At 39.2% G+C, this 19,064-nt stretch overlaps 1 protein-coding gene across 1 annotated transcript; it reads left to right on the plus strand.

Moving 5' to 3' along the window:
- Positions 1-469: 469 nt before the first annotated feature.
- LOC133615998 (sorbitol dehydrogenase-like) lies at positions 470-14,841 on the plus strand. The gene is made up of 9 exons (XM_061974977.2): positions 470-951; positions 1,041-1,074; positions 2,736-2,900; positions 2,977-3,136; positions 3,235-3,353; positions 11,774-11,839; positions 11,928-12,106; positions 13,880-14,001; positions 14,156-14,841. Exons 1-9 carry the CDS (start codon positions 763-765, stop codon positions 14,319-14,321), a joined length of 1,200 nt encoding a protein of 399 aa, XP_061830961.1. The 5' UTR covers positions 470-762; the 3' UTR covers positions 14,322-14,841.
- The last annotated feature ends 4,223 nt before the right edge of the window (positions 14,842-19,064 follow it).

Genomic DNA, 19,064 nt, shown 5'->3' on the forward strand with positions numbered 1-19,064 from the left:
ATCTTTAAAAAAAATAAAAATAATAACAATAAAAAAATATGTCTATAAAACCCCAAGAGGGACAAGCGGTAGGAAATGGATGTATAGTATGTTGACCATATATACACATAAAGATAATAGCAAAAACTAGTCACAGATGAGAGGAAAACGTATTTTAGGACAAACTGAACTGAAGTCCAGTTGCGATCTATCTCAACATGAGACTCCAGTGACCGGAAATGAATGAGAATATCTGTCGGTTTAGTCAGGGATGTTTATTCAAGAGAGATTGCATGGATCATGCGGAAGTGCTAGGTGCGTCACGTGTACTAATTTCAGCCAATCAGAATACCTAAGCGTGGACAACATTTGAACTGCTATTTATGTAATGTAGAAAAAATAAAAATACTATATATATATATATATATATATATAGGGACAAGCGGTAGAAAATGGATGGATATATGAATATATATATGTATTTTTTATTATTATTATTTTTTTTAAATATATAGTTTATCTCCCTCATTGAAAATCTTTGGTGTGGTCCGACTGGACGCGATAACCCGACCTCATTTTTTGGGGGAGTATTAGCAAGTATATCGAACAGCATCGAGATAAAACTGGTATTGATTTCATGATATATAAGAACATGTTCTATTGTTGTATAACATATGTGTGTATAGTGACGTTGATCAAGTCTGTGATTTTGAAAGCGCCTTTTCTTTAACACATAAAGTCGTCCACCCCTAATGAGTGGACTATGCCGAGCACGTTTAGCCAATGACGTATTTGTTATGGTACCAACCCACCAAACAGGCCTGGGATGTACTTGACACTCAGCAGCATGACATTAGTAACCCAGCAGCACATCCACTCTCTTCAACTTCGCTTCGTTCCACGCTTTTGACGACTGTCATGGAGTTGAACAATCTCTCCGTGGTGCTACATTCTAAGGGAGACCTCAGACTGGTACGCTCCCACATTAAAAATAAAGAATATTGTAATTTAGGTATGTATGTGAACTCAGGGGATCGATATATATTTGCTTTTGTCCCCAGGAAACGCGACCTGTCCCCAAGCCAGGGCCAAATGGTACGAATGACACTTTTTTTTCATTAACCATCTTTCTGACGGTAGTTTACCACTCACACGTCACCAAAATTCTGACCTTGAACATGTTTATTTGGAAATACATATTCACGGTCAACGTTTTAGTTGTTTTAGACCAGTGGTTCTTAACCTTGTTGGAGGTACCGAACCCCATTAGTTTCATATGCGCATTCACCGAACCTTTCTTTAGTGAAAAATAAAATGTATTTTTTCAAATTCAAGACAAAGTTATATGTTTTTGGTAACACTTTAGTATGGGGAACATATTCTAAGTAACAAAGACTTAATTTAGAGTTATTTGGTTAGGGTTAGAGGGTTATATATAATAAGGCCATGCCTATAACCCTAACCCCATAATAAAGTGTTACCATGTTTTTTTACAGGTGCACAAAATGAACATCACCTTGTTCAAAGAACAAAACTAACACAGTGTCTAAACTCACAACAAATTACACACCTGAAAATCAGTCTGACTTCTGCTGTTGCTGTATTCGTAATACGCCAATAGGGAGAAGTTTTTATTTACACGATGAGTCGGGTGTGTCTTGACCTCCGCCGAGCCCCTGAGGCCGACTCACCGAACCCCTAGGGCTCGATCGAACCCAGGTTAAGAACCACTGTTTTAGACATACTTAATAATGTCAGTAATTAACGTTACATTTATACAAGTCAACATGTCCAAAAAGGAGTGCACTAGTAGGGAGAAGCAGCTCCTTGCACATTTCCATCTATTACTCAAAATTACTAGGAACTTAAATAATCAGTTCCAGGGTCAAACTGTTGCTTCTTGATTCTGTATATGGGTGTTTCTTGCCACATGCTTCAAATTGTGCAGCTTCATTACAGCACAGTGTTTAAAGTTTAAATTAGGTAATTTCAAACATACAAAAGGCCAAATAATTTAATAATATATAAATACAACAGTACTATGGCCATGAGGGGAGACCAAACCAATCAGAGCGTGCGGTTCAATATCATCACCACTGATTGGCTCAGCCTCAGGCAGCATTACTGTATTGAATTAAAAGACTGTGAAGGTGAATAAAGGATGCAATTTAATTTGTAGAGGGCTTTCATAATGGTGAAAACCTTATTTAAAAGACCCTAAACATTTTTTTATTCTTTAGCTGTGAAATTATTTAACTTTGATGAAATTAATGTATCGTGGTCATGCCTGGATCCAATTAACAGCGATAAATGATAGGTTGATTGGCAACACTAAATTGGCCCTTGTGTGTGAATGTGAGTTTGAATGTTGTCTGTCTATATGTGTTGGCCCTGCAATGAGGTGGCGATTTGTCCAGGGTGTACCCCGCCTTCTGCCCGAATGCAGCTGAGATAGGCTCCAGCGACCCCGAACGGGACAAGCGGTAGAAAATGGATGGATGGAAATTAGGGATGACTGTATTTCTCTTTGAAGAAATAGCCACACAAAAACAAAGGAAAAGCAAAACAAAGTTAATCCAGTGATCCTAACTGGATTGTGGACATTTCCACAAATGGCGTCACGCTTTGTACAACATTTAATTCATATTTTTTCTGTAAAAGGTTAGGCTAAATTACTTCACATTTAGAGGTTGTATTTGCACAATACTGTATACTGTAACGATCCTAACAATGGCGGTTTTGTGGTTTGACTTCAGAGGTTTTGCTTCAGATGCACTCTGTTGGCATCTGCGGCTCAGACGTCCACTACTGGCAGCACGGCAGCATCGGAGACTATGTGCTCACAAAGCCGATGGTGTTGGGACACGAAGCAGCGGGTCGGGTGATAAAAGTCGGCTCGGCGGTCAAACACCTTCAAGTGGGTGAGTGAGCTGAAATACTCCTGCAAAATCTGTGTAAAGCCACACATCTCTATTTGTTATCCTCATTATTTTTCAGGCGACCGAGTTGCCATCGAGCCAGGTGTGCCCCGAGAGATAGATGAGTTTTTCAAAAACGGACGCTACAATTTGTCTCCCACCATCTTTTTCTGTGCCACCCCGCCCGATGATGGCAACCTGTGCAGATACTACACACACAAAGCCAACTTCTGCTACAAGTAACCGCTAAAATGGCCTAACAATGCTCCTGTGGTCTAAATGCAACGCTATTACTTAAACTTTGCCACACATTCTCCTTTTTTTCCCTCCTCTTCAGGTTGCCTGATAATGTGACATTTGAGGAGGGTGCTTTGATCGAACCGCTGTCTGTGGGCATCCACGCATGTCGCAGGGCCGGTGTGACCCTCGGCAGCACCGTACTCGTCTGTGGCGCAGGTACAACAATCATCATAACAAGTCACTCACTAGTTTTTCTGGCAATAGTCCATCCCGTAGGTAGGGTAATCATATTAAATAGTTTGACTGGATCATGCCAGCCCTTGTAAGGAATCCAGTTTGACATTTAGTGAGGGTTATTAAAAAATACCTGCTTAAAGGAAGTAGCTGTTTCTTTGGGCAGGCATTAGCCAAAACTCGCAAATAACTTGTTAACAGAAACAGTCTGACTCATCATACAATAAATGGCGCTATAACCATCACGCAGCAACTTAACACACACACACACAGGGCTACTTTTTGAATTTTTTTGATTGAGTTTTGTTTATTTCGAACATGACAACACTTACAATATAATACATCATACATAATTTCATATAATTTCTCTTTACATGCCCGAAAAGGAGTAGGAAGAAGCAAAGCTTAATTAATCCTACCCATTTCCCACTGCAGAGCATTTACAAATACATATGCTCATTCACGGTCTTCTTTTTCTAACACAATTATATCAGTGAATGATTAGTACAGCAGTTCACTCAATAGATAATTAAGTCGATCATGATTAACCTACTGAGATGAAGAATAATTAGTTTTCAATAAGGTTGAAGGTATTTTTCACAATTCTTCTTCGTTGTACTTTGGAAGCACTTTAAATTTGAACAGCCTCTTAAACTGGATCATAATAGTACATTGCTTAACTTCTTTGCTTAATCCATTCCATAATTTAATTCCACATACTGATATGCTAAAGGTCTTAAGTGTTGTATGTACATACTAATGTTTTAAGTTAGTTTTTTCTCTAAGATTATATTTCTCCTCTTTTGTAGAGAATAATTGTTGTACATTCTTGGGTAGCAGGTTTTAATTTGCTTTGTCCATAATTGTAGCTGTTTGCAAATTTACCTTATCGTGGAACTTTAATATTTTTGATTCAATAAAAAAAGGGTTTGAATGTTCTCTATATTCAACATTATGTATTATTCTCACGTATCTTTTTTGTAACATGGTTCGTGAATGAAGTGCACTACTACTAGTGCTTTTACCACTTTTGTCTGTGCTAATACAGTGTAGTAACATTGCCTTCTTCATTGGATTTGGTTGTTAGCTATGTGTCCAACTCCAACCTGAAAAAGTGGATTGCACTTTGTCAGGCCCCTACCTTCACACCTGTACAGTTTGGGTGTACAGGTGGTATAGCTCTTGAAGTCACTGAGGTAGGCAGCCCCTTGACCACAATAAGGTGGAAATCCTTCAGGGGGGAAACTAAAAAATAAAAGTAAAATAATGTATTCAACAACATTCATTTTAAAGGGGAACTGCACAACCGCTTTTTGTGTTGTTCTCACTAGTTCCAGGTCCTATATGGCTGTTAGTGTCCCAACTTGTTGGAATACATACTTACACTTCTTCTGTGCAGGTGAGATGTATGATTTATGATCTAGAATTTAGAAATTGGGGATTCAAAATTGGAAATTCAACTTCCTCGTCTCACAAGGAAAAGCATCTGATTGGCTAACCCACACCCTTTTTCATATACAAACCCCGTTTCCATATGAGTTGGAAAATTGTGTTAGATGTAAATATAAACGGAATACAATGATTTGCAAATCCTTTTCAACCCATATTCAATTGAATGCACTACAAAGACAAGATATTTGATGTTCAAACTCATAAACTTTTTTTTTTTTTTTTTTTGCAAATAATAATTAACTTAGAATTTCATGGCTGCAACACGTGCCAAAGTAGTTGGGAAAGGGCATGTTCACCACTATGTTACATCACATTTTCAATAAATGATTGGGAACTGAGGAAACTAATTGTTGAAGCTTTGAAAGTGGAATTCTTTCCCATTCTTCTTTTATGTAGAGCTTTAGTCATTCAACAGTCCGGGGTCTCCGCTGTCGTATTTTACGCTTCATAATGCGACACACATTTTCGATGGGAGACAGGTCTGGACTGCAGGCGAGCCAGGAAAGTACCCGCACTCTTTTTTTACGAAGCCATGCTGTTGTATCACGTGCTGAATGTGGTTTGGCATTGTCTTGCTGAAATAATTATGGGCGTCCATGAAAAAGACGGCGCTCGATGGCAGCATATGTTGTTCCAAAACCTGTATGTACCTTTCAGCATTAATGGCGCCTTCACAGCTGTGTAAGTTACCCATGTTTTGGGCACTAATGCACCCCCATACCATCACATATGCTGGCTTTTGAACTTTGCGTCGATAACAGTCTGGATGGTTTGCTTCCCCTCGATGTCGAATATTTCCAAAAACAATTTGAAATGTGGACTCGTCAGACCACAGAACACTTTTCCACTTTGCATCAGTCCATCTTAGATGATCTCGGGCCCAGAGAAGCCGGCGGCGTTTCTGGATGTTGTTGATAAATGGCTTTCGATTTGCATAGTAGAGCTTTAACTTGCATTTACAGATGTAGCGACGAACTGTATTTAGTGACAGTGGTTTTCTGAAGTGTTCCTGAGCCCATGTGGTGATATCCTTTAGAGATTGATGGCGGTTTTTGATACAGTGCCGTCTGAGGGATCGAAGGTCACGGTCATTCAATGTTGGTTTCCGACCATGCTGCTTACGTGGAGTGATTTCTCCAGATTCTCTGAACCTTTTGATGATATAATGGACCATAGATGTTGAAATCCCTACATTTCTTGCAATTGCACTTTGAGAAATGTTGTTCTTAAACTGTTTGACTATTTGCTCACGCAGTTGTGGACAAAGGGGTGTACCTCGCCCCATCCTTTCTTGTGAAAGACTGAGCATTTTTTGGGAAGGTATTTTTATACCCAATCATGGCACCCACCTGTTCCCAATTAGCCTGCACACATGTGGGATGTTCCAAATAAGTGTTTGATGAGCATTCCTCAACTTTATCAGTATTTATTCCCACCTTTCCCAACTTCTTTGTCACATGTTGCTGGCATCAAATTCTAAAGTTAATGATAAATTGCAAAAAAAAAAATGTTTATCAGATTGTGAACATCAAATATGTTGTCTTTGTAGCATATTCAACTGAATATGGGTTGAAAATGATTAGCAAATCATTGTATTCCGTTTATATTTACATCTAACACAATTTCCCAAATCATATGGAAATGGGGTTTGTATGTACGGTACACTATTAAAGAACTATAATAGGATACATTTCAAACTTGTCCCACCCATCTACAAGACAAAATTAAATCTGGTTGGATTTCATTTCTGACAACATTTTCGTATCATTTTTAGTCGTCGGGGCTGAGGGAAGGGGTCTGTGTTTCCGGGACTCATGAAGCCTGACACAGCCATGGGACAGAGATGAGAGAAGATATTAATTTACCGTGTCCCTTTTTCAGCGGATTTCTCCGCTACTGCCAATAATTTTGTCAACTTTTAATTTTGTGAGTATGTTAAAATGTACTTTCTCAACTATAAAAACGTTGATTTGAGGGGGCCGAGCTTGCCAGTACACATCCAGTATGTTTTTCTTTTTTTATGCAGTCTAACTTGTAAATAAACGTAAATAAAAGTCAACTATGTCAACACTGCAGCTGCACAAGCTATTACTACTGTAGCTGTTTAAAGTACATGATTAGAGTTAACTTAGTTATTTATTATCCTCCACTAGTAGTAGTAGTTGCCCTGTGTGTGTGTTTACCTACCAGGTACATGTTTATGTGTACTGTCTCATGGGATTCAAGATTGCCACTATGTAGGGTACGAGGTAGGCGCACATTTAGACTGTACTTTGAAACACCTGCACTAGGCTATGTGTGCCGTGAGTAACTTTTGCCCCAATTCCCCCTCCATCTCCTGGCCATTGCTAGTCTTGTGCATGCGTGCCCCCTCCCATTTGCATGTCCCATTATTTCTGTTCTGTTGTTTTACTGCAATTTATCCGACTTTGTGTAATAGTTCCTGTTTCATTCGGAACACTTGTAAATGTATATTATTTTCAAGGAAGCTGTCATTATTTACTTTTAAGAGGAGTGATTATATTATTTAAATTTCATTTTCATAAGCACACGGATGTAATCGCGTGTGAGTGAATGTGCATTGGGCTTGATTTTTTTATCATTTTAGGTCTTATTTCTACTTAGAGTGTTAGTTCTAGTACTCTGCTACATGCATGTGTTTATGTGCATGGAATCATGCTGGGTCCCAGAACACCTCTGCCTTATTGTACTAAAAGAGGATGAGTGGGCCCTGCTTTGGCACGCATCAGTGCTCTCACATGAGCTAAGCCGCTCTAAATATTGAATGTGCCGTGTTTTATGCTGCCGATTCTGATAACAATCATCCATGTTTGAGATTGGCCGATATGATAACATGTATTAACTGTATATTTTAAAAATATTGATGTGGTATGATATTACAAGTTTAACAATATCAACACAATATTTAGACTAGTTTTTTATTTCCTTGTATTACATACAATTGTTAGATCAAAACAAAGTCAATAGTACATAGTAACTAAACAAAAGCCAAAAATACTATCAATTACTTATTAAAATCCTTTGGTTTTTGCCGTCAAAGTCTTTTATTTCCAGAGAATTATTCCCTGAGATTGTAAACATTAACAAAAACAAAAAAAAATAATTTTGAGAAAATAACAATATTGATTTAATCACTCCTGTATTAATCATATACTGATACTTCCAAAAACATGCACCTGGGGATAGGTTGATTGGCAACACACAAAAAATTGGCCGTAGTGTGTGAATGTGAGTGTGAATGTTGTCTGTCTATCTGTGTTGGCCCTGTGATGAGGTGGCGACTTGTCCAGGGTGTACATCGCCTTCCGCCCGAATGCAGCTGAGATAAGCTCCAGCACCCCCCACGACCCCGAAAGGGACAAGCGGTAGAAAATGGATGGATGGATGATACAATTTATGGATCGATCCGCTCTCCACTTTACGTGTTGTGTACTGACTGTGACAATGCTGACACACCAACAGTTGTCATATCATCCTCTCTAGACTCGTTAATTTACTTGTTAATTTCCTGTTAATAGCTGCTTGCTTTCTGCTACTATGTGGTCCCATCTACACTTCCTTAAGTTTTCCTATTTACTTATTTCCTTGTGTTTTTTTAAAGCTAATTTAGCGGTTGGCTTAGTTATAAACATGTCTGCTCCTGGTTTGCCCTCGGTGTGTAACATCAGGGTTTCCCTCAGCTTGCCAATTACCTGTAGCGCTGGTGGCAGGGCTCGGAGCATGGTCAGTATGATGTCATCATTTAATTTGCATAACCGTTGAGGAAGCAAACATTTTCTACAAAGAAGGCTAAATTAATGTACATGCATTTTAAAAACAAATCTGTGTTATTAGTAATGTGTATTAACATTGTTTTTTTTTATATAATATTGTTTTCTCTATTTTTATAACTAATATTATTGTACATTGTAACACAGGCTGTATACCAGGGCGGCCGCTGTTCTTTCAAGTAAAAGAAAGGTAATATTTAGCTAGTGTCGAAACATGAGTACAATCTCCAATCCCCAGCAGGTTTCGTTGGTAAACAGCCTCTGGCATGTTAGTACAATCCGGTTAAGGGAGGTCAGCAAGTCAGATCCATAACTTCAGGACAATGATTGGCTCTAAGAGCAGGGCGAGTCAGGCATGAGTGCAAAGCAGGGCTGTATGCGTGCCGTGGTTGGAGAAGCCACCGCCTTATCCCCAAGCTGCCAGCCGCGAGAGCCATAGTTTTGGGTGAAGCAGCCGTGCGGGCACCGCCTTGGTTTTATTACTGAGGCTCCAGACCAGGGATGTCAAACATTTAAAGAAAGTGAACAGTGTGTGATTTACTGCAATACTGTCAGTCTTTTAAGTTTTTTTTTTTGTTTTTTTTAATTGTTCAACCATTGCACAGCTTTTATTGTTCTATAAATACTCAGTTTGTATGGTTTGTTGATGTATGGAAATGACAAATGAGGTAGTTGATACATAAAATAGTTTTTATTTATGCTTTATTTTGTTTTTGGTTCAATCCTAGATGCGCTGTGACTCAAAGTTTAAATGCTTTGTAGATACACTGAGATTAAATCTAAATTCATTGTGTTTTTCATGGTGTTTTTGAAACCGCAGCAATTTGTCCTCAGAATTTTCAACTAACTTGAAGTGTTTTGTCAAGAGGATTAGTTGTGATATGTCCATTTTCAGAATGTGCTTGTTCTATTTTGGGCCAAAGTAAAACAAAGAAAACAATCTGAAATTGTCTTAGTTACAGTGACGTGCAGTCACTGGAGGCAGGTGAGGCGGGGCCTCACGTGCCATCATGGAAAGAAAAAAAAATTAAAAAGAAAAAAAAACAAATTGTTAAATGTATCCAGTGATTATACTATAAAGTTATTTTCCATTTAACTTCACCAGTTTTAGATTATTTTTATTCAAAATCGCTGAATTTTCACATTTGCCGTTCAAATACTGAGAAGAGACGGTGCGGTGAACAGCAGCCAGTTGAGGCACGTCACTGCGTTGTGCCTCACCATGGATTGCGGACTCGGCTAACTGCTGGCCTGCTGTGCAGTGAGACCGTATTGCTATATGAACTATATTATACATTTCCATCGTTTAGTTAGCTGAGGTATATAATGTACAGTGTATTTTGTCAACAACTGTATGTGTGTAGCGTATTTCTTGTGCTGAGCGATCATAAAACGGCTGCAAAAGACGCACTGGCTGAGGCGCGCAGTAATCCCGCCTCCTGCACCCCCGCCGTTGAATGCATCCCCTGACGGGAGTGTTATATCAACTAAAGCCCACACTTAAACTTTCCACGTGCAAGATTGAATCTATTTAAAAAAGTTATTTCATAAGAAGCCAAAAAGTGCAAAAACAATAATGTTCGTGTTGGAGGAGTTGTGAATGACTGCAGGGCCACAACATTAGGTACACCTGCAGACTGCAGGTGTACCTAATTCACAACTCCTCCAACACGAACATTATTGTTTTTGCACTTTTTGGCTTCTTATTAAATAACTTTTTTAACCTATTTTTATGGGCTTTCCTCTTTGTGATGTTAAGTTCCTGTTATGCGCTGTTATACAGTATATGCCTTGAGCTCTTATTTTGAAGGCGCTAAGAGCGGAAGTGATGACACGTTGGAGTGGAGCGAAGGTTTTTGAAAGAATGTAAATAAAGTGGTCCTCGTGTAAACTGGAGCCTCCGTGTTTGTTATTTTGTAGTTTCATACAGTATAGGCGACATTTATAAACCCTCGGTTACACTTTTTTAAATAGATTCAATCTTGCACGTGGACAGTTTAAGTGAGGGCTTTAGTTGATATAACACTCCCGTCAGGGGGTGCATTAATCCAGCACAACAGCGGCACATGGACTTCATTTATAAATAAAGGTAAGACCATAATAATGTTTTTTTAATTAAATGTGCTTTTTTGTGTGCTACAGTTTGTATGTGTAAAGTTAAAGTTAAGTTAAAGTACCAATGATTGTCACACACACACTAGGTGTAATGAAATTTGTCCTCTGCATTTGACCCATCCCCTTGATCACCCCCTGGGAGGTGAGGTGAGCAGTGGGCAGCAGCGGCGCCGCGCCCGGGAATAATTTTTGGTGATTTAACCCCCAATTCCAACCCTTGATGCTGAGTGCCAAGCAGGGAAGAATGCTGTTATGAGCTTTTAAACATAACCCGTTAACTGCTGCCAATCAAATGGTGAATAAGATACTCTTTAGGGTTCATATGTTTGTAAATCTGACTGTGATGAAGTCAGTGCCTCACCAGCCATGAACCTCACCGCACGTAACTGCTTAATTATATTTTAAGTTATTATGCCATGATTTTACCCGCCTACATAGGAATACATTTTTGGCCATGCGGCCCCTGAGCTAATATGAGTTTGACAACCCTGCTCCAGAGAATCGCGTGCGTCTTGCTAAAAGTAGAACGTTTTTCGGTGGCCAAATTTTTTGATGCGTCGCTAGTCAATAGTGTGTAAATAATGGGCTATATATCCATTCAAACAATGTATTACTGGAATTTGTTTCCATGTGAAATACCCTAATTTTTAAAGGTGTGGCGGATTTTACCTTGCCATGGCGATCAGTCACACGAAGGAAACCCTCAACATGTTTAATCTCGTGCTCCAGTGATAATGTTACATTATAATGATATTCTGATACAGTTTTCTATGCCATTAAGAAGGCAATTATTATTATCATATGGGAGTGGCTCCACATTGTGTATGGGGACACACAATTAGCTACTGCTAGCCGCTTGCAGCTGGGGGACTAAAAATACATATAAATACAGTCCTTGTGATCAGCAGTAAAAGACATTTATCGGCAATGGCGATCACATACTGTTTCAACCGATGCTGATCAGTGGCTGATCGATTAGCACATCCCTACTAAAGAGAGAAAGCTTGTGCTCGTGTGCTAATTACGTTTTTTCTTATTCTACAGGACCAATTGGCTTAGTCTGTCTGCTTGTGGCCAAAGCAATGGGAGCTGCACAGGTTGTCATTACAGGTGAACACCATCATCCTTGTAACAAAAAAAAAACGACACACAGACCAAGCTATTTTTTTCTCTCCAACCGCCACATTATCACACTCAGATCTGTTGCCCGAGCGTCTGGCCATGGCCAAGGAGTTGGGTGCCGACTTCCAGTTGGGGGTGAAGAGAGGGGATGGACCTCAGCAGTTGGCCAAGAGCGTCGAGAACATGCTGGGAGCTCAGCCGCACATCACCATTGAATGTAGTGGTGTTGAGAGCAGTATTCAAACTGCCATCTATGTAAGTACACCAAGTACTGCTTCTTGTGTAGATTACTACCGGAGTTTATGTCAACAACATGTCTAGATTGACCAACTCTTCAAGTTTCGGTCCACTCTGTTCCTATTACTTAAGCAGACATTTATGACACATATGGTCGACATAAAAGTGGTCGACATAAAATTTGTGGATCCATTGATGTGCGTTATAGTATTGTCAACGTCGTCATTATTGCTTGTGTGTTTTTTCAAAAGTAGATTAGTGGTTATGTCAAAATAGAAGTGAAGTTTATTTTTAAAGCTTCAGCACAGGACCAGAAGTCATTTGTTAACCGTCGTTTTTATCCCCGTTTCCGCTACGAAGTCCCTAACAACATTTCTGAGATTTTTATCGACCAAAAGACAGATTTCTGAGTGTACAAAATCATTTCTTATCACCCATTCTCTTTATAGCTCTGTCAAAATGTCACCAGTAAATCCGCTATCAATGTCTGTATTTGGTTATATCTACAACACCTTATGTTGACAGTTAATCCAAGGGGCGTCGACTCAAACGAGTTCCACACTCAATTATTATTATTTACTCTGTTACCAATTTCACACTTCATCTATTTGATACTATAGTGTACACTCTTATTATCACACTAACTTCAACACCTTCGATGCAGGACTACATTCAAATTATTTTATAGTGATAAACCATCCATCACCATGATTAGGTAAGCCAGGGGTGTCAAAACTTGTCCTGCCGAGAGCCACCATTTCGACAATTTGTAATATTCTAAAACAATTCAAAGTAGGTAGGCTGACCCAGGATCTTCACTGGATGTGTAACGGCAGCGGAAAAGCGCCGTTCCGTGGCAGCGCTGTTATGCTGCCTTTACGCCGTCTGGCAATCCGCACGGCTGTTCTGTTGCTGCTGAACAGCAACCCCGCAGAACGTCTCAAGCTTTGCCGTCCATCTATACACCCAGGTGGGCGTCTATGACGGCACTCAATTGGCTAGACTCATGGAAAAGACGTGGAAAAGATGACAATTTTGCCTTGCACAACGACAACTTAATTTTTTTAGTATACGCAACAACACAACAGTAACATCGTCCCTGGCGAGCGTTGTACACACACACACACACACACACACACACACACACACACACACACACATCTCATTCCACTCTTGCTAACCACTCCCCTGCTTCCCTGGGTTCCATATCAGCTGGTATTTGACATAGGCCCCTATATGGCTGCCAGGTATATGCCTGTAATATGACTCTTAAATTTTAGACCTCTGGAATCAATGTGTGAACGAGGTGAATTTACGTCTGTGAACCTTTGACAAGTGTAGAATATGATCCCCCTTGAAAACGGAGTATTTTAAAATAAAATCATTTTGTGTTTGTGCATGACTTCCTGTCCAGCACAAGCAGATTTTAGCTAACTTGATCTGCCATGTTGCGGACTACCGGCAAAAATAGCAGCTCTGCGTATATTTAGCACAGAGATGCGGAATGGCATCGCTCCGCAGGGGGTGGAAACACATTGATTTGCGCATCCAGTGGAAATCCGGGGTAAGAAGTTATACAGTATATATTGTAAATAAATACTGCCTGGGGTATGTCAGCTTTGTGTTGTAAGTGCGGTGCATAAAGTTTATCATTATCATTATCAACATTTCACCTTTTTTTGTAATGCCCTTCAGCTCTTTTTTGGATTTGTGTTTTATTTTAAGAATGTGCCATAGGCTAATAAACAAGCTGCAGGCTGCCAAGTAAACTGCTTTTCTGTGCGGTAACAGGCGACACGCTCAGGAGGCGTGGTGGTGCTGGTAGGTCTTGGATCCGAAATGACTAATGTTCCTCTTGTCAACGCGGCCACCAGAGAAGTTGATATCAGAGGCGTCTTCCGCTACTGCAACACGTAGGTTAACCTTTCTCTGCCTAAACAGATTATGTCGTGAAGTTGCTTGTGTAAATTCTCAATTTTTTTTACCGCCTCCAATAATCCCACAATACTGATAAGCAAAGAGTGTGTGTCCAATAATCCATCAAATGCCTTGCTTACTGTGTTGTAGCTGGCCTATGGCAATTGCCATGTTGGCGTCAGGAAAGGTGAACGTGAAGCCTCTGGTCACTCACCGCTTCCCCCTGGAGCAGGCGGTCCAGGCTTTTGAGACCACACGTCAGAGCCTGGGGATAAAGGTCATGTTGAAGTGCGACCAGAATGACCAGAACCCTTAAAGTAACCAACACACTGCAGTGAAACTGTGGGGGACAGTTGTGTCACATTTTGTTTTTATCCTTAATTGAAGAAAAAACACTGAAATTCTCGAGTTAATGGGGGATTTTATGTGACCAATAATTACCTTGAATGTAGTAATTTTATATCAGGAAAAAAATACTGAGATTGACTTTTTTTTTTTTTTTTGTCTTGAAACACTGATTTTACACTTTTTAAAATATGTTACTTAGTATGGTATGACGCTACATGCATTGCTTAGTTGTTACCAGAAGAGGGAACCAGAGCATCAAATGACAATCTACACAGACTCTCAAGACTCTTTCCAACTATTTTACTGAAAAAAACAAACAATTCAGTGAACCATTTACATTTTTATCATTTTGTAAAAAAAAAGTTAAAGCAGTTCAATGTGTTCAAAAGATGGATGGATGGAACACCCCCGCCATAGACTTTGTGAAGATGACAAAATGATAGCAACCTGCAGCAATAAACCATATAAACACCCCCTCCTCCAAATAATACCATCAACATTATTCTATTACACATTTTTTGCCTTGATTGCTGGGTGGGGTAATTGATTGGAATATTATTCATATTGTATTTGGACTGTGTGAAGTAGAATACAGCATGAAATGTACCTAAAATGTATACATGAAATATTCTTAATTACTTTCATTCCAATGCAATTCAGGTTTGTATGTTAAAGAGCAGAATAGACTACTGTAGTGGCATATTTCAAAATGGTTTATTCTTGTAAGCATTAATGGAGCCTTTATGATGTCATGAGCACAATGGCCCCTTAACAACAAACACACGTTTTCCTGCAACCTTGACATGGTAACAATGTATTCAAACCTTTTTTGTGTGTAGTATTTAAGTAATGTTTATCTTCTATATACATCATAAACCCCACCCATGTATCCCATCAACTATGAATTTTTAGAAGCAAAATAATATCATCTTAATGAAATAATTGTTGGTAGTTTTAAGAATAGTTTGATTACTCATGTGTGAAGCTTCGGAGAATCCATGTCAGAGGTAACCATATAGTTGTTGTTTGTTTTTTGTGATATTCTCAGGTTTTGCTGAATTTTTAGTTTGCCACTGATACATTATACAAGTTTACACAAATGGGAGGGCTGACATTGATTTTAATCACGATTAATTGCATTATTTTCATGTTTAACTCAGTTTCATCGTGTGAATATTTATGTTCTGCATACCTCAAAGAGATATTTTTCCACATTCCAATAATGCAGGAGCAGATAACTGTGTGGGGTTATTGGAATAAATTATCCAGGCAAACACATTCTAGAATATTCTATACAATAATTTAAAAAGCAGGTTGCTGCATTAACCTTTATGCCACCATCATATTTACTACATCTTTTTTTGTCCTGTCCAGCCACTCAGGCAAATATTGTTGACATAGATGCCTTTCTGTTTTGTGTGGGATACTTCCCTTGTTGCTTTATTTGTATTTGACTTCATTAAACGGATTTGTATTAATGTTTGGCACAGCCGGAAGGGAGCAGAAGGGGAAAGAAAGATGGAAAAAAGGATGACTTGCGGGGGGCAAAGAGGGATAAGACAGAGAGACTCAGCGAATATGATATGTAAAAATATGATACAAAAAGTAATGGCATCGAAGCAGTTTGTGAAGTAAATATTAATAACACAAAAATTACAATTACCTCTATTATCAACAATACAGTTGTTTCAAATCCAACAATACATATACTGTATGTAATGATAACTTGATTTACAAAAGAAAGCAAGATACATGGAGGGGAAGAAAGAGAAGCGAACTATATTAACCTTGTAGATTGTTAGTCACAATAAGTTAAGCTTTATCAGTTTGCCGTGTGTTAACCCAGTGTACCCTAGGGGAACAACGTTAATATATGTTTAATGAAACGTGATTATATGCATGAGTGTATGTATGCATATGTGCTTGTATATGTACAGTATGTGTATATGTATGTTTGTACAGTGGATGCGCGTGTTGATGTATGTACTGTATTTGTGTATGTGTGAAGGAGTGTATGTATCAATGTGGGTAAGTACCTATGTATGTATGAATGATTGTACATATGTATGTAATATATATGTATGAATAATTGTGTGTATGTGAGTACAGTTGTGCTCATAAGTTTACATACCCTGGGAGAATTTATGATTTCTTGGCCATTCTTCAGAGAATATGAATGATAGCACAAAAACCTTTCTTCCACTCATGCTTAATGGTTGTGTGAAGCTATTTATTGGCAAACAACTGTGTTTACGCTTTTGACAAATGAAAGTACCCAAATGACCCTAATCAAAAGTTCACATACCCCAGTGACTTTGATCTGATAACATGCACAAAAGGTTGACACAAACAGGTTTGAATGGCTAATCAAGGTTCCAATCCTCACCTGTGACCTGTTTGTTTGTAATTAATGTGTGTGTATAAAAGGTCAGTGAGTTTCTGGGCTTCTGACAGACCATTGCATCTTTCATCCAGTGCTGCACAGATGTTTCTGGATTCTGAGTCATGGGGAAGGCAACATAATTGTCAAAGGATCTGCGAGAAAAGGTAATTGAACTGCATAAAACAGGAAAGGGGTATAAAGAGATATCCAAGGAATTGAGAATGCCAATCAGCAGTGTTCAAACGCTGATTAAGAAGTGGAAAATGAGGGATTCAGGTAGACCAGCCAAGATTTCAGCCACAACTGCCAGGTAAATTGTTCGAGATGCAAAAAAAAATCCACAAATAACTTCAGTGGCTGTTTCAAGATGCACAATAAGGAGGCACTTGAAGAAAAATGGGCTGCATGGTCGAGTGGCCAAAAAGTTAAATTTTGGTCTCATCACTCCAAATTACTTTGTTCCAGAAGTTTTGAGGCTTGTCTCTGTGCTGTTTGGCGTAATGTAAGCGGGATACTTTGTGACATTTGCGCAGAAATGGCTGTCTTCTGGCGACTCCACCATGCAGCCCAATTTTCTTCAAGTGCCTCCTTATTGTGCATCTTGAAACAGCCACACCACAATTTTTCAGAGAGTCCTGTATTTCATGCTTCAGTATGGTGGAGACCAGCAATGCTACATTCAAACACTGATTTATTTTTTTAATTCGATGAACATCATCTGCTTCTTCTTCTCAGCACTGCCTTTCAGACTCACCTTCTTCGTTCCAATGGTTGGAAGAAAGTTATTGATCTTTAGCTGTAAGCTGTTGCAAGCGAGTAAGAGCGGTTGTTTAGGAGTGGATCTGACGGGGGTCATATTAACAATCACTACGCTAACTAGCAGTGGGAAGGCTCTTAACTCAAATTCATGCTCGCAACTTAAAGCTGAGAGACGGCTTGTATCTCAAAATATTTGTACTTCAAGCACAACTCTATTTTAGATTGATTTTGTCATTTCGTTTTTAATCAAAAATAGTGATATGTTTAATCAAAAAATAGTGCTATGTTTACTATGTTCTACCAGAATCAGCTGCTTTGCAAATCCATGCAAATGAGCTGTCTGCTGTTGTGCCGTGTTTTTGCTCAAGCACCTCTTCAAAGACATTTGTCCTTTTCATGTTGGCACACACGTAAGGCTAATGTGCTAATGTTTAGCCAGCAAGTGGCCCGCTCACTCTGCAAATTGTATAAAAAGGCGATGCAAAAACCTGGGAAAGAGCGCCAACTCTTGAGGGTTTCCATGTAAGAGCAAAAACAGATCATCATCATCACAGTGACTAAACACAGGGCACCATTGAAGATAAAACTCACTGCTTCATTTCTAAACTCCATTGTTTGTAAGATTGATTATTTTTTGCACATTTTCATTCAAAGCAGCGCTAAGTAACTTTTCAACCTTCATAAAATATTTTGTATGACTTTTGGGATGATACGTGGACTTACAACTAGTTGAATGACACCTCTGCCATTGCCTGAGGGGTGTGTATCGCTTTCACTGGCACTTAGCAACTTTGAGGAGGGTGGCAGGAACCAAAAAAAGCACATATGTGCTGACTCGATTCACGGCAAAGGTCACTCCCCCTTTCTACATTGGTTAAAAAAGACAGAAGTCGATGTGAACGCCTACGTGCCACCAGAAAACTAAGGAAAGAAGAAGAAAAACGCATGCGTGCAATTACTGCTATCATGGCCGACGCTTCAAAACAACCAAAGAAACGAAAAGTTTTCTTTGAGGAGACAAAAAAAGAAAAAGGGAGGTTACCCGGACAGTCAAGATCAACATTGGCCCGTCTTTCATTCGCTGGCAGGATCTCAAAGATGAGGAGGGATTTTCGGCCTATGCTGCCTTGACTCTGTTCCTGCTTAACTAGTACTGTATTTTCCAGAATATAAGGCGCACTTAAAATCCTTTCTTTTCCTCAAAACTTGACAGTGCGCCTTATAACCCGGTGTGCCTAACGTAAGGAATATGTTTGGTTGAGTTTACCCACCTCGAAGCAATTTTATTTGGTGCATGGTGTAATGATAAGTGTGACCAGTAGATGGCAGTCAAACATAAGAGTATTACTATGGTGCGTGTATAAGGTAAGACATATTATCTGGCATTTTGTTTCGCAATATTATGCAAAAGCAACTTTTTTTACCTTCTGGTACCTGCTGATCTGTATTTGGGATCTGCACAAATCCTGTAAACTTGTGCGCGTCCGCCTTTGTAGTTCGTGCCGACAACGTAGTCGATAAGCTTCTTCTTTTTCTCTATCTTCTTGTTATGTGACATTCATCCTCCGC

The sequence above is a fragment of the Nerophis lumbriciformis genome, linkage group LG15 (genome assembly GCF_033978685.3).
Source record: "Nerophis lumbriciformis linkage group LG15, RoL_Nlum_v2.1, whole genome shotgun sequence".
Taxonomy (NCBI): domain Eukaryota; kingdom Metazoa; phylum Chordata; class Actinopteri; order Syngnathiformes; family Syngnathidae; genus Nerophis; species Nerophis lumbriciformis.

Excerpts from the sequence above, each read along its gene's own strand:
- LOC133615998 (XM_061974977.2), top strand. The coding sequence starts at position 763 with ATGACGTATTTGTTATGGTACCAACCCACCAAACAGGCCTGGGATGTA. Across the intron at positions 952-1,040 it reads CTAAGGGAGACCTCAGACTG|GAAACGCGACCTGTCCCCAA; the intron begins GTACGCTCCCAC and ends TTTTGTCCCCAG. Across the intron at positions 11,840-11,927 it reads TGCACAGGTTGTCATTACAG|ATCTGTTGCCCGAGCGTCTG; the intron begins GTGAACACCATC and ends TATCACACTCAG.